Raw genomic sequence first — 16,265 nt, 5'->3', positions numbered from 1 at the left:
GATTGCTACACATGGTAGGGGGTTTAATTCTAACATAGAATCTGAATCTGCAGTACCTTCAGACAAATTTCCTGTAAGCTGTGAAAACTTTAAGTGAAAAACGTAACGGACATGACACTGATAATGATAAAGAAATCACACAAATCTGAAGATCGATTTCTCTAAAACTGATGAATGGCATAAAATTTAACAATGATTTTCTGTTGATGTAAACATTAATCACCTATTCAAAAGTTAAAAGAGACCTCTGGGACCTTATTTGCTTTAAGTAGAGACAGGAAAGATGAATTGTATAAAAATAGCCACGTTTTTTAGATTTTGCAATTTACTATTCTATTTTTTTGATGGTGGAAAAAACTTCAAAATTTTATCAATATTGCGATTTTTCTATTGGAAATTGAAACTTTATAGATTACTTTTTAAGAAAATTTGACTGCTTAAATGAAATCTGAAACTTCATTTTTTCTCTAAAGTGAACATTTTCCATGGAATTGCCCATATGTAATAACTTTTAACTACTTTACAATAAACTTACCAGTACTTAATTTTATGTTTTAATTTCATGACCTTTTCCATGTCTACTCCATTAGCATCAAAGAGTGTAGTAGGCAGAATCCATGCTCTTTATTTAGTGTATTAAACATAAACGTATGTCTTTTCAGTTTCTCTGTAACTTAGAATTATGTTGAAATAGGTGGTGCTAGAACATACAGATATACAGAATACAAATTGATTTCATTTATGACTTTTATAGAAAGTAATTGAAATTGTAATTGACAAAAATAATTGGTAATTGTAATTGAAAAAAAAAGTAATTTAGTTAAATTAATTGTAATTGAACATTTCTTCAATCACAGAATTGAAGAATGAGCCCAACCCTGTACTTGAGCATCATCTAACATTCCATTATTACAGAAGTCTAGTGGTCATTGGATGTTTCTTTTTTAACCATCAGAATTGAAATTTGGCATTTAGCACCATCTCTTGATAATGATTTTAACTTCATTTAAAAATAGCCCTTTGAGCATTGACTTTGCAAATTTTACAATTGGATATAAGAAAGATACAAAAAAAAGATTATAGCCTGAAATTTTAAGTCCAGTCGGGCACATGATTGAAGTGAATTCAATAAAATACAATAAAACACAATTTTGGGTCATATAAATTTATATAATCTAGTAATGAATTCAATACATGGAGGAACAAGCCCTTTTTGCGGATTTACCAAAACAAATCATAGGCTTTATGGCTGTCGAGTACATCAGTATGCAGAGAAGCAGTAATTCTTGCAATTATTTCATCAAAGTTGTTCACTAATGTGACAACATCTATCATCTTTTAAGATTTGTAGAACTCAGCTTATGGTCATCATCCTTTATTGCCACCAGTGCAAAGTTCCTTGGAGAGATACTTGCATCGAAAACAGGAACTAGTTTGCTCTCTATACCTGTAGATTACATTGTAATATAGAGTGAGAAACAGAGGGGAAAATATGTATTAGATTTTTACTTCAGAGGCCTATTGAGTAGGGGGTATTGAAGAGAAATTATATGCCAGAATATTACAGCTCAAAAAGAATAATATTGAAAGGTGGAAGCACATATGCACGACACAGGTTTCTAACCCCCCCCCCCCATGTGTTCAATTGGTATATACATGTAATTTGTAGAGAAAGTAGGCTTCCCTTTGCCTGTAATTCTAACTTAATCATACTATTTGTTTACTTATCTTGTTAACTATTTCACCTTTTATGTATTCTAATGCGCAGTTGATTATATACATTGGACAATTAAAATATAAATCACTATTACAAATTATAATAATCATTTTTCAAATATTCTATTCATTCCTGTGTGCACTTTAACCCTTATACAGGTGTGAAGTCTATTAAACAAGCATCATTTTTAGAAACCCTAGAAATGTAAAATTTTCCTCAAATTTTTGCCTCTTTTCTCTCCTCGATGGTGATGATGAGGATGAAGAAACTAATGATGCTGGTGATGATGATGGCAATGATGATGATTTTGATAACGATAATGATGACAAAGTTTAAGAGGAAGATGATGATTTTGATAATAATGATAGTGATGACAAAGATTAAAGAGGAAGATGATGATGATTTTGATGATAGTGATGTTAATGATGATGGTGACGATGATAATTATGATGAAGATGGTTGTGGTGCTCTTATTGCTGCTGCTTGTCACTGAAGAGGTTAATGACAAAATGAACAATACCATAACTAGAATGGTAATTATGATAACGATGTGTAGTGATAATGAATGCAATAACGATGATATTACTTAGGAGCTGGATAATCATAGCAGTGATAATTGATGACAGTGGTAATGATGGTGATGAGAGTGATGATGGTGATGAGAGTGATGATGATGAGAGTGATGATGATGATGGTGATGATGATGGTGATGATGATGCTGGTGATGATGGTGATGATGGTGATGATGATGCTGCTGATGGTGATGAAGATGGTGATGATGATGATGCTGATAGTAATGACGATGATGGTGATAGTAATGATGATGATGATGATGCTGCTGCTGATGATGATGATGATGAAAATAATTAAGATGATAAAGACAACATAATGATTTGAATACAAGTATCGATTAGCATTCATCAGTAAGGTCCACCAATCTAGGGGTTTTATCTTTTCACGCCACACAACATCACAATCACTTTATGGTTTACGACAAGAAAAGATGACATCTCTGTCATAAGCAAAATAAGATTCCACTGACCTTGATCAAAGAGATAGAGGACCCTATCCAGCAATAGGAAACTCTCTACTATGGGACCCATCATACTACGAAGCACGTGGAAAGTAATGACATTGGTCCATTCTGGTCGGCACATTTCTTCCAGTTCCGCCAGGCGGTGGTCTTCACATGGAATGCCCAGAGCACCAAGCACGCCAGAAGCATACCTGAAATATGCCCGAAAGAAACATGTTTTGGAAAATCATTGGCCAATGTTCACAACTAGGTGGTTTTAAATTCATGGTTTATCCAGATTACTGCACTATTTACACTTAATAGAATAATTGGATGGTATTCTGATAGCCATGGTTTAGTTAAACTTGGGTTAATTTTGACCACACTTTTATGGAGTGCCAGTTGTCAACTTTATTCACCATTACAAATTATTCTCATCTTGGTGCAAAAAGTCATTACAAACTCGTGAAATGGGACGATTATGAAAATATAATGAATTTTAATGAAAAAATTGGGAAACAATGATTTCCTTGAATATGTAAAAAGTATTATGAAGCCAGCATTTCATAGAAGTGTGCTTTAAAATTCTAGTTCCGAAAACCACCCATCAAGTTTTAAAATCATTGGCTATCATCCTCTCTGGTTATAAAACAAGACAATTTTTTGTCAAACTACAATTTTTGTTAACATTAAATATGCTGGCAAAAAGAAGCTGCTGAAAACTGCTTATCTAATAAAAGAGAGCCAATGGAGTAAATTATAAAGTCAAAAAGGGGCCTAAGCTTTCGATCCTAGCAGAATCTTCGTCGGAGGCAAAATGACAAACATATAAAGTGGAACAACCATAATATAGACCACAAACAAGCTACAGCAACACTAGAAACAAGGAGACAAAAGGGGCATTAGTGAGTAGAGAAGACCAATCAGGTTAGTGAAGGGGATGAAAGAAAAGGAGTAGGCAGACACAAAGGGAAGTTAGTGTAAGTAAGGACAGTAAAAGACCTCAAGCCAAGAGGGATTAAAATAATGAGGCAGGCAACATCAAACAGGATCTGGAACAAAACAGTGATAATGGGATGAAAAACAAGAGAATTAGTGAGAGGTGGGTCAAACAGGTTACAAAGAAAGGCTTAATAAACTGGTGCATAAGAGTGGGGGAAAAAAAGGAAGAAAAAGAATGGGGAACAACTGATAATGTGCAAAAGACATATAAGTACATATGATAAAGCATTAAACAAACTAAGAGAAGAAGGTAAGTGTAAATATGTATCTATAAGTGATATGTACATGTATATAAATATATCCAAAAAAGAAATGTATATGAAAAAATATATAAATATAAACACATATGGTGTAACATATGGTGGCTTGAGGTCTTTTACTGTCCTTACTTACACTAACTTCCCTTTGTGTCTGCCTACTCCTTTTCTTTCATCCCCTTCACTAACCTGATTGGTCTTCTCTACTCACTAATGCCCCTTTTGTCTCCTTGTTTCTAGTGTTGCTGTAGCTTGTTTGTGGTCTATATTATGGTTGTTCCACTTTATATGTTTGTCATTTTGCCTCCGACGAAGATTCTGCTAGGATCGAAAGCTTAGGCCCCTTTTTGACTTTATAATTAAATATGCTGCAATAAAAAATATCCATCTGAAATACCCCTACTTTTATTTTCGATGAAGAAGTTCGAGCCCAAACCAATATTTTGACAAAAATATCAACTGGTAACTTTGAGTCCTTGCATCAATCATGGGTTGTCTAATCAACTTGGGCGAAACTGGCATACTATTCGGACTGTTTGTGCAAAGAGGGGGCAATATATTGTTATTAAAAACTAATAAAGTTGAAGCAGGGAGATTACCAATTACCACTGTTATTGGAAGTACCGGTAGCCGTGTTTCATTAATATCTCTCTTAGACATTCTCCTCAAATTTGAGCCTTTTACTTTCTCTCTTTATATATCCATCTCACATTCAACTATTTGAAAGGGGGCTCTACCCAGAAAGCCCACTTCTTCATTAACCTGCTGTGCACTGGGACGATGTGGTCCCTGTACAATGCCTATGTCAATTACAGAATGCAGTATGCAAGAGGTTAACACTAACTCTTGAAATGTCTTGAGGTGGGGTTTTCTGACACTAGCCACTGCTTTCTTGATTCTACAAATGCCCGAGTGAGACTGGGTCATCCCGGGATCAAAGCCGTGTATGATGACTTCTAAGGTTGCACGATACCCATGGAGAATCAGGTTGGCATCTGAGGCTAACAAATAAATGATAGAATATTGTGATATTAGCAGTGACCTCTTCGTTGAACTTTGATAGAATATTGTTACATTCAAGTTGACCTGTTTGATGACCTTTGACATTTGATGACCACTAAGGATGTATGATACCCATTGAGAATCAGGTTGGCATCCTAGGCTGGCATCTGAAGCTGACAAATACATATTTATCATAAATATTGCAATATCACAGTTGACTTCCATGTTACCTTTGACACATGATGACTTTTTATTCTAAGTTGTATGATCCCCATGGATATTAACTTGGTCTATGAACAGAAAGTCGTTGGAGGCATGAAAAATTAATTTCTCATGATTTGTTTCTAAGAGGGATTTGAAGGGATACCATTTCATGAATGTTTTTCTTTTCAGCTCTATGTCATGAGAGAGCTTGATTCCTTTCTAAGATGAACATCTCACCTTTTAACCGCTTGTGGTAGCTTTCAAGGAAATGGCAGGCTAGTTCCATAGCTGTAAACTCGATGGTTTCCCCACCAAGACTCTGAACAAACTTACTCATGGGGTAACCCTTCAAATTCAGTGTTGAATAATCATCCATGGAATAACTGTTATTATCTGAGTCTGATGTTTCTCTTGGAAATTCCAGTCTGTCATGGCTCTCAGTTAGTATGGGGGACTCTTGCAAAGAATCTGAATGGATCATCTTTCTCAAGTCGCCATTTTGAACAGGTTCCAAGGAATTTGCAGAAGGTGACGGAACTGCTTCCGGTAGCGCGCATTTCATCTTCATGTAACAGCACGAGACCGAGGTCAAAGCCCGGGCCTGGGGACACTTGGAAAACACTCGCAGCATCGTCGGGACCAAGTCACCGCATGTATGAAGGCCAGCTAACACAAACGCATCAGAGCTTCTGTCCTCTGACACCAACGGATGAAGCGTTGATGTTTCATTGACCCTATCAAGGCAAGCATTACTGGACTCTTTCGTTGGATCATGATCTGGACGCCCCAAAGGTGGAGGTATATCTAAGAAGTGATCAAGACTGGTAGGTGCTTCAGTAGACTTCTCTACAGGTGACATAACCTCAAGGTTTTGTCCCTCGGCACAATGAGCTGCACCCTGCTTCCTGTGCTTCTTAGACTGGTCCGAGTCATTGCTTACAGCTGATTGGTGGTTTATGACATTAAGGAACTCTTCAGGGGTTATCTGGGGGTGAACGGTGCATTCTACATGCTGCGGAAGTGTGTGGGGAATACTATCAACGGGTTGTTCAGATTGCCTTTCTATCTGTAAAGAGAACATTGGAGATTAAAAAACAATAATTATATAAATCTGAGACTAGTAGTTGCAAACTTCTTAAAAACATGAGAGAATTAAAAAAACAATGGTCTTCATGAAATCAAAACAATTCATGGATGTTACAGTATTTGGAAATGTAGATATTTTCCAATGGTATTAGAGGTTAGAGCATGTTTGGAATCTTGGAATCTGTACATTGTTCTTTAGTTGAGAGAAAGTGACACACAATTCCCATCCCCCCACCAACCAGAATAAGAAAATAGAGAAAAATCAATACTCACTCTCTTCTGGATAATGGTCTTTATTTTCCTGTAAAAAAAAGAGAAAAAAATACATATATCAGCTTGAAACTTAATTAACTAAATAGTGCTTCTTGTGTGAAAATAATGACTTTTTTTTTTTTTGGGGGGGGGGGGTCGTTTTGTTTTAGGGGGCATTTTTTATTTTTAAATAATGGATTCATTGTTTACATTATTCAGCCCACCTGTGCCTTTGAAACACCCATATAAAGTGCCCTATACATTTTATTATTACTATCATTATTATCAATGTATCAACCTCTATGACCTTTGACCTGTCATAAAAAAAACCTAATTAGACAGTAAATTCCCATAGAAGGGCAGAGCAAAAATATTTTGATCAGTAGCATACATTATTCACTACCTTGCTTATATTCTTTTGTACATTAACTATTTTTATTTAATGTAAATGTTAAGAAGTGCTCATAATGCATGCCAGGCAGTAATCTCTGACAAGCCAAGGCATTTTTATGACTTGTTAAAATCTACATGTATGCTTATTGAGCACCAAAGTAATTGAATCAATGAACGAGTCCTTGTCTAAAGACAAGGCAAAAGCGATTTGGTGTCTCGCCCACTTATGAAAATAACCAGAAATATCGTGATTTGCGAGGGCACGCAACAGAATTGTATCCAAACTTCATTGTGAAATAACTGGGATGGAATAACACTTGTCATAAGTCTTGCATGTAAATTTTAATGTTGACCTGAAAATGACCTTTGACCTAACCATGTGACCTCCGACTGCAGCATAACATGCAGGTCCCCCAAGTCCATCTACCATCCAATTTTGGTTGAAAAGTGACTTAAAGTTGCCGATTTAGGTGTCATAAGAGAGTCTTGCATGTAAACTTTAATGTTGACCTGAAAATGACCTTTGACCTTACAATGTGACCTCCAACTGCAGCATCAGCATAACATGCAGGTCCCCCAAGTCCATCTACCATCCAAGTTTGGTTAAAAAGTGACTTACGGTTGTTGTGGAGTTATGTGTCATAAGGTTTGTGACGGACGGCAACGGACGACATTTGGATCCCAAAGTTTCGCCTTCACCTCTGGTGGGCGAGACAAAAATCTGTATACCGGTACTAAGATCAGAGTAAGGCCTTACTTGTCTACCTTGGCTGCACCTGTCAAATGACAACCAACGGCCTCAATACTGGTGACCTTGAGACCATAACCAAAGGAGAGTAACCTTGATAGATGACCTTGACCTGATCCTACATCAACCACCCTCTCAGTTCCCGCTTTCCTGGATGCAGAATTGATCACCTGATGGAAGGATGGATGAATAGGTAGATAGATGGATAATGGATGGATGGATGGGTGGGTGGATGGATAGATGGCCAGGATGGATGGATGGATGGATAGGTAGACAGATGGATAATGGATGGAAGGGTGGGCGGGGGGTGGATGGGTTGCGGATGGATGGTCGGGTGGATGGATGGATGAATGGATGGGTGGATAGATGGATGGATGAAAGGATAGATTGAAGGAAGGAAGGATGGATGGGTGGGTGGATGGATAAATAGATAAATAGATTAAAAGATCATTGCAGCAAGCAGCAAAATTGTCATCCATTGTACAAATAGGTTAGTTACACATAAACTCTCCATGCAAAATATTGTGACTCTCAAAATGATAACCTCACATACAAATTTTGTGATCGCAGAAAAATGTAGAGCCAGGGGGGGGGGGAGAGAAACATGGGAGTAAATGGATGAAAAGAAAGAAGGAACATCAAAGAAGATAAACATCACATAAGTCATAAGTAAATGGAGAGGATGAAAGAGAGAAGAGAAATACAAAGAAAATTGTTTAAAAGGGAGATAGAAAAAGAGATCAGGTTCATCAAGAATTATAATAATAATATAATAATATAGGTATATTAACTCAGGGAAGCCACTTCAGTTCTGAAAACTGGGCTTTCTATGCACTCAAGCATTCAAGGAATTACCATTCACCTTACCTGGGTTGAGTGCAGCACAATGTGCTGAAGGAAATTACGCCATGGCTGGGATTCGAACCCACGCCACCCATACAACAAGGAAAGGATACATGGTGATGTTTAACAAAGCTGTTCAAACGTTACATGCAACTTTAAACACACCTGGCAAATATTCTAATTAAGTGTTGAAGCAGACTCTCAATCATTATGCATGCAGAACGGGGAAATTGGACCAACTGGGAATTAGACCAAATGATTATTAGACTAGTATGTGAGTATTAGACCAACCAGCAATTAAAACAAAATAGATAGTAGACTAAATAGGTTAAGCCAATGTGGTATTACCATAGACTACCTGAGAACTAGGCCACCTGCTCGTTGACCACGCGATAGCACAATTGATGATTCCAACTTCCATGACATTTGCTTCGGTGGCAATTGCTCGAATGGAAAATCTGCACCTTTAGGCAAAGAACACCTAACCTCCAACACTAAATAAACCCTGATCTTTACCTTAACAATATTCTGAGTCAAAAACTGTATTACAATCCTAACTCTAACCATATGCTCTCTGAGATATTAAGACCAGAGCAAATTTTGTGTCATTCAATCATTACCTCGGCCAAGCGTAAGATTTCATGTTTCTTCTTCGCTTTGACATGTAGTCTGCATAGTAGATCGATCGGCTTCAGGGCTGGGTCCATTTTAATGCTGAGGGAATCACCGGCCGTAGGGGTCGTGTCCAGCGCCAGGGCTTGTGTGGCAGCACGGTATGCCAAGAGGGACAGTGGCCAAACAGTCTGGGGCTGCTGATGCCTGTAATATACATGTAGAAACAAGGAGACATTCATACTGCTGTCCAATGACATAAAGAAACAACTCTGTGGATTGAGTTTTTTCAGTAAATGAGGAAAATATAGAGTTAGTTACTTTTGGAAAAGAATATATGTGACTCCAATACCTGTAGCATAATGTATAGCATACAGAAACTAGCCCAAATCAAGAAAACATATGGCCAATTTTGAAAATATCAGAGATGCTTCCTTTTTCATGGAATGGCACTCATGGTAGCATAGGAGAAAGTAGACTTTTTTTTAATGGTTTTTGTTCAAATGATTATCATTAAAAATAAACAAACCATAGAAAATATATATGTTGCAAGAGAAATGTGATCCAATCATCCAGCCTTATTTCTAGTACAGGGAGAATTTCCCTTCAATATGTTATCATTTCATGAACAAAAAACAATAAAATAAAACACAACTCCCTGTTTTTTTTTTCTATACTATAACTTCTTTATAAGAAGAGATTGAGCAAAGTTATTTTGAAGGATTGTTCATAACTCATCAACTAACTGCTTTTTTTAAATTCTAATTGATCCATCTAGTCATGCATGATTAAGCATGCATTAAAGGAAAGATTAATAATAGTTTTGTTACTTTTAACATTTTTCAATATTTTATATCGTAAATCCCTGAAAATGACCAATCGTTGTTAATATGTACAATGTGTGACCACTCATGCACAAGGTGGAAATAATTCACATCTTTATGAGCTTTATTTCATTACACAGATAGGTGATTGCTGAATTTGGGGCACTAGCGTACCTACGGGGGGGGGGCAGAGGGGGCAGTCTGCCCCCCCTGACAAGCCACAACCCATGCAAAGGACGTATCCCTGCCCCCCCCCCCCCTGACAAGCTTGAAGACCCTTTTTTTTTGCTTGTCAGATTTTTTTCTGGTACGAAATCCTTCATTTGTGATTGAAGACCCTTTTTTTTTTTTTTTTTTTTTTTTGCTTGTCAAATTTTTGTATGGTACGAAATCCTTCATTTGTGATTGAAGACCCTTTTTTTTTTTTTTTTTTTTTTTTTGCTTGTCAAATTTTTTGGCCGACTGTTTTGCCCCCCCCCCTGTGAAAAATCCCAGGTACGCCACTGATTTGGGGGCTATATCTTTCATTTTGAGTGCTTCTTTTTTCTGCAACAAACAATTATGCACTAAATGCAAATAACATCATTCAGCTGTAAGTACGTGTAGACTATTGATTTTCTAAGTATTGGGCTACTGTAGAAAAAATGTTCGCTCTAAAGAATGCCATTTGGATCATTTTCGGAGCGATCTGGGTCCCGTTTCATAAAAACTTGTTATCATCAAGCTGGTTATCATGACAAATTTACAATAACAGTTAAAAGCTACTGAAATCCTTCTATCTGGTTGGCTGATAGAAGATTTGTTATAGAAATCGTGCATTTGTTATTATAAGAAGTTTTTTTGAAACAGGAACCTTGACTGTCATGAGGGCAAAATCGCCTATTGCCCTCAGCATACAATTCTAGTAAACATACATGAATAATGATATATTACTGCATTTTCTACTGAACACAAATAAAGTAAATAAACTTACATCTCATGATCTAGTAACTGATTAGCCATGATATCTGGTGGTAAGCCATCAAGGGCTGCTTGCCAGGACTCAGGGAATACCTCCCATCGATTCTTTACGAAGAACTCCTACGTGACGATAAAGAACATCAACTTCATGATTTAATCAGTGACAAGTTTAAGCCTATGGTGAAGAGTGTCAAGCGCCAGTTTTCATGGGGAACTTCGCCAAAATGTACCATCCAAACGGTTGATCTTTTCCCAAGCAATCTATCAACAGAATCCCTAAACACATGTGGTATCCCAAATCTTGTGCCCCATGCATGTTTTCATTGAAGAAGAGGGTCAAATTTTCATGATGAATCCATACACATCGCAAAAGATGGGTTAGGGGTTCAAGGTCCAGACCTGACACCACTGTAAAAAAATATGAGCATTCACCCTCCCCCAAGCTCTCAAAAATCTGTTTCTCAAACCTGTGACTCCGTTTCAAGCTTGAAGGGAAATTCCCTTTAGAAAATGTAAACACAGCAAAAAGATGAATTCTGTTTTGCAAAGGTAAAATTCCAATGAATTTTCACATTAAGAGTAAAGACCCAAAATGGATTTTCCATTTTGATACAGGTAAACAGAAAATCAATGTCCCTAAAATTACTCTGATTACTTTGAGCCACTTTGAGCAGAATCTGAGATGGGAGGATGATTGTTTGTTTAGGGTCAATTTTGTATGAGCATGGTGTCTAACCTTCTTACAACAGTGCCTTCCCCCTCCCCCCCCCCCCCACATCAAAGTAATCTGCATTGACAGTAGTGTGCCCTCCCTGTCCTCATAAAGCAATCAGAAGATAACCTACTACAACATGGGAGTTGATGAGTTCTTGGTATTCTTCAATAAGGGTGTGAAGCTGCCTTGCATATATTCTGAGCTGTGACACTGTGTCACTTGAACAGGCGACCCGAGTTGGCATTCTAGAGATCTGTGAGAAAAAACACAAATCATAGTCATGTAGTACAAAGGTAACTCTACCTTGATAGATATGAGATTGAATTTAATGGCCAAATCCACCCCAACACTAAATCAATTTTAGAATAAAAAGAGAAAAATCTAACAAGCATTACAACTACATTTAAATTAGATGAAATCTGAAGGTTTGGGGTTGTTGAACATGTATTTTTTTTGTATAAAACTTTTTGGGGTTCCCCTCCTACAAAGTTGGCTAGTCATCTACATGTAGTAGGCCTACACAGAGTGAGGGCCTATGCCCATAGGCTCAATGTATTATTCACCACAAACGGGGGTTTTGATTTTTAATGATTCTTAATTACACCAAAGTGGTGTTTATTAATAGATTCTGATTATTTCCAAGAATGAAATCAACCATAGACCCACTCATTCAATAAACAAGGTTATGATATAAGTTATAACCTTGTTCTCTGTTACTAGTCCCTATGTAGTGAATGTTTGGCTTATTTTCTCTTGTTCTTGGGGACAAATGCTTGATTTTTACACTGTCGGTTTCCATTACAGCTATTCATTATATAACTTGGCTCTTAGGTAAATTGAATTCTTACAACTATTTTTTCTACATTAAAAATAGAGATGAAAAAATGAAAATTTTCTTGCAATTCCCAAAATTCAAGTTTTTGAGCGCTCTGGTGAATACAAACATGATTTTTAAGTTACTAATGAAAAATAAATTGCAACTGTATGGAAATAAGTATTTTTGGTCACAACAGTGATATTTTAATGGAAATTTTTGGAAAGTGTGTGCTGTGTACATGAATCTAATCATGTTACATGTCGATTCCCCACAGGCAGGGTGGTTGCAGTGAACAAGTGCATACTCTCCATAGACCCATTTGTTCACTGCTACTACCTGGCCTGTGGGGAATCTAAATTAGATCTATGCAGTATACAGCAACTACAACTAAAATTTCATCAAAATCGGATGTAAAATAGAAAGTTTCGCTTAATTTCTCAAAACAGTTATATGCACATCCTGTTCGGTATGCAAATGAAGGGACCAATGACATCACCCACTCACTATTTCTTTTGTATTTTATTATATGAAATATGAAATATTTTGATTTTCTCGTCATTGTCATGTGAAACAAAGTTTCGTTCCTCCCTGAACACGTCATGCACGTGGAATTCCATTATTTTAACATTTTGTGGTTCAAGCAAGGGGGTCCCAATTGTCAAATTCGTCAAAATTGAAATATTGTATAATTAAAACAATAAAAACACAAAATAGTGAGTGAATGACATCCTCGACTCTGTATCATTTGCATATCACTGAGCTGAGTTGAGCATGCCTTAACTGTTTTGTAAAAAAATAAGCGAAACTTATTTGTCATAACTTTCTCATTTTAAATCCGATTTTGATGAAGTTTTTAGCGTTTATTCACGATCATGTAACTTTGATTTTTTCTATTTATTTAAATCAACTTTTTTCCGGGGTGGACTTGACCTTTAATTATTAAGGAAGAAGGCAGTACCAGTGGCCTATAATTCCTGGTTACTCCATCTGTCGTTCAGTCTGGTCAATTATCGATAATTAACCAGACTGAACGACAGATGGAGTTACCAGGAATTACAGGCCACTAATGTAATGGTATCACTAGTATCAGTCACTGTGCTGTGCGATAAATTATTATCCCCACACGATTACGAATAGACGGGACTGGACGTGAATTGAAAGGGCTAATAAAACACGCGTTAGAACTGTTTAGTTGCGTTGATATATATTGCATTCTACTACAATTAAAGAGAATATGTGCACACTCGTCCAACAAACAGTTAAAATACACAGTATTCAATCTAACAAGCAAAAATTTTAAATCTTTTATACTAGGGGTACTAGTAACTTACCTCGAATTGAAACCACCCACGAAAGATCGAGAGCAGTAGACTCTGTATCCAGTCTGCTTCTGTCGTTGATATTTGTACACACAGTTGTGTATATGTATATGTACACTAGTAGAAAGGCATGTACAAAATAAATTATAAGAATCGACTTTACTGACGTTTAACTTCAACAATTGTCAGTCATTTAATACATGGCCTACAGTTCTCCCAGATAGCCCGGCTAAGGTCGTTTAGCTCAGTCGGCAGAGCGTCGTGCTGATAACGCGAAGGTCATGAGTTCGAGCCTCATATCGACCAAACGTTCCCTTTTTAAAACTGTTATACTCATTTGAATCTTTAATGACTTCTATCTATTAGAATTTCTCCATTTCTTAAAAAAAAGATACTGAAACCGGTCGGCGGAACCGCGGGCATTCCCCCAACTCATGGACAAAAAAGCCCTTTACAATGAAAATAATAAAAATATACCCTTGTTCAAAATCTAAGGCCATTTGTGACGTTACACTTTTCATGTTAGGAAATATTTTCGATCCTTAGGAGAACGTATAATACAGAGAAGACATAATTATTGGGTGAATTGAATTCAACTTAAAATTTAAAGAAAACTGACAATGAGAAGAAGATCGAAGGAGAGAGATCGAGAAAGGAAATAAAAAGACTAAGCCTAAGAGGAAGAATAACAAAATTAAGGCCAATGATTATTGGAAAGTAGTATTCTGATGTCATTTTATATTTAATATATTTTATTTTATCTCTTAATTGCATTCTGAGATGACATCCAACTGAAATTTCCTACGCCCGCGCTTTGTGCGCATTGCCTGTGTAATATAGTTAGTGAAATTAAAATCTGCTAAAGAGAAAAAAAGGCCGGGGGATTAATCCGTTCCTGTTCGAGGCCTCGCCTTGTTTTATCATGGACCTATTACGAACTACTTTTCTGGCATGGGGCAATGCCTACAAAAAATCTCACCGACAAAATATTTATTCTACAAAAGAATTAGGGTTATAAGTATATATATATTCAAGGATTATTGACAATGCTCCTATTCTTTCTCCATGCTCTCATACCGATGAGTTGTTCTGTTCTACAAGTCGAATATCCTTTAAACAAATCTGGATTTGTTTCTTTTTGATACAGGGCATTGAGGGCAATTCATGTAAATTGAACATAAATGTACTACCAAACACACATATGTTTACAAAAAAACAACACCATTCACAGTTACCCAACCCGACAATCTTCCCCGTTCCCGCACTCTCTTTGCACAAAAAAAAACATTACTCTTATACGGGCCTATATAATTGTACTATACTGGAACTCTCTCAGCAATGACATTAGCCTATGCCCCTCGTTTGAATTGTTTGAAAATCAAGCTGAAAAAAATTCTCGAATCATAATTATAGAACGAATTCCAATTGAGCGATCGGTACCCAGCTTTTCTTCCTTCTTCCCCTCTTTTTTTTATCTGTCTCCCTCTCTCTCTTTCTCTCTTCCCTCTCTCTTTCCTCTTTCACCCGCACCTAAGCACCACCCTATCCTTTATACTTTTCTTTCTGTCATTCCCCTTCCATTAACTCCATATTCCATTTATCAACCATAATATCAACTTTATTTATCCCCCACCCCTCCTTCTCGTATACCAATCTATCTTTACCCAATTCTTTGAGGGGCGGGGGATCCACATTTAATAAGCCCTGCTTTTCAGTGGATCCCTCCATTTCCTCACCTTTTATTCTATCTAAAAGATATATAAAAAAGCCTTGCATAATCGAAATTGTTCATCATTTTGTTTTACTCCATAGTATCATAACTGTATGATTACCAAGATTGTTTATTGCCCACCGAAAACATTTAACTATTTCCTTTGTATGGTCATATTGCTTACGTAGTATATTCCCTTGTATTGATTTGTATGGTTATTATTTCATATTTATGTAATATAAATAATGTTGAGTCGAAATGAAAAGGAAACACTTTTCTTGTCCCCCCCCCCCCCCCAGCCAAAATTTTGCTACCCCGTGAGGGCATTGAAATTATCTTATAAAGTCAATGTTAGGCATAAAATGTTCCTTTAATTTAATTCACCAACATGTCCTCTGTAATAAATTGTATATAGGCTTAAGTGCTCTTTTAGGATGAAAAAGGTGAATTATGGGGGGGGGGGGATATTTCATAAATATTATAAAATGTTTATACGTAACAAATAAAACAGAATCAACTTTAAAGAAGAAAAATGCGCAGATTAAAAAAAAGATTACTTCACAAATGGCATTTCATTTTGAAAAATAAAATATATTTTCATTTTGAAAGGGATTTTTTTCCTATTGCAAATTGGAGGGGGAAGGGTGTGCCCCCGGTTCATTTCCCGATTTCAGTATTGATTTGATGTAGTTATTCTGTTTGAGGTTATATTTCTAAGAGTTGAACGGAGAGGTATATGCGTCATTCATTATACGACCGTTAAATTATAGAGACGAAAAATAAAAAAG

The 16,265-nt window shown here is 36.5% G+C and overlaps 1 protein-coding gene and 1 non-coding gene across 2 annotated transcripts; one reads left to right on the top strand and one right to left on the bottom strand.

The window, feature by feature from the left end:
* Positions 1-1,062: 1,062 nt before the first annotated feature.
* LOC129262392 (methyltransferase-like protein 25B) lies at positions 1,063-14,021 on the bottom strand. Its single transcript, XM_054900505.2, has 10 exons — positions 13,779-14,021; positions 11,761-11,883; positions 10,929-11,035; positions 9,140-9,338; positions 7,686-7,846; positions 6,557-6,584; positions 5,435-6,263; positions 4,836-4,992; positions 2,760-2,944; positions 1,063-1,447 (listed from the first exon to the last, which is right to left on the bottom strand). The coding sequence occupies exons 2-10, from the start codon at positions 11,872-11,874 to the stop codon at positions 1,332-1,334; spliced, it is 1,896 nt and encodes a 631-aa protein (XP_054756480.2). The 5' UTR covers positions 11,875-11,883; positions 13,779-14,021; the 3' UTR covers positions 1,063-1,331.
* Positions 14,000-14,072, top strand: TRNAI-GAU (transfer RNA isoleucine (anticodon GAU)). Its single transcript has one exon. It is a non-coding gene; the product is annotated as a tRNA-Ile (tRNA).
* Positions 14,073-16,265: the final 2,193 nt, after the last annotated feature.

The sequence above is a fragment of the Lytechinus pictus genome, chromosome 5 (genome assembly GCF_037042905.1).
Source record: "Lytechinus pictus isolate F3 Inbred chromosome 5, Lp3.0, whole genome shotgun sequence".
Taxonomy (NCBI): Eukaryota; Metazoa; Echinodermata; class Echinoidea; order Temnopleuroida; family Toxopneustidae; genus Lytechinus; species Lytechinus pictus.
The sequence above is the reverse complement of the archived record's forward strand: the minus strand, read 5'-3'. Positions and strand labels throughout refer to the sequence as shown.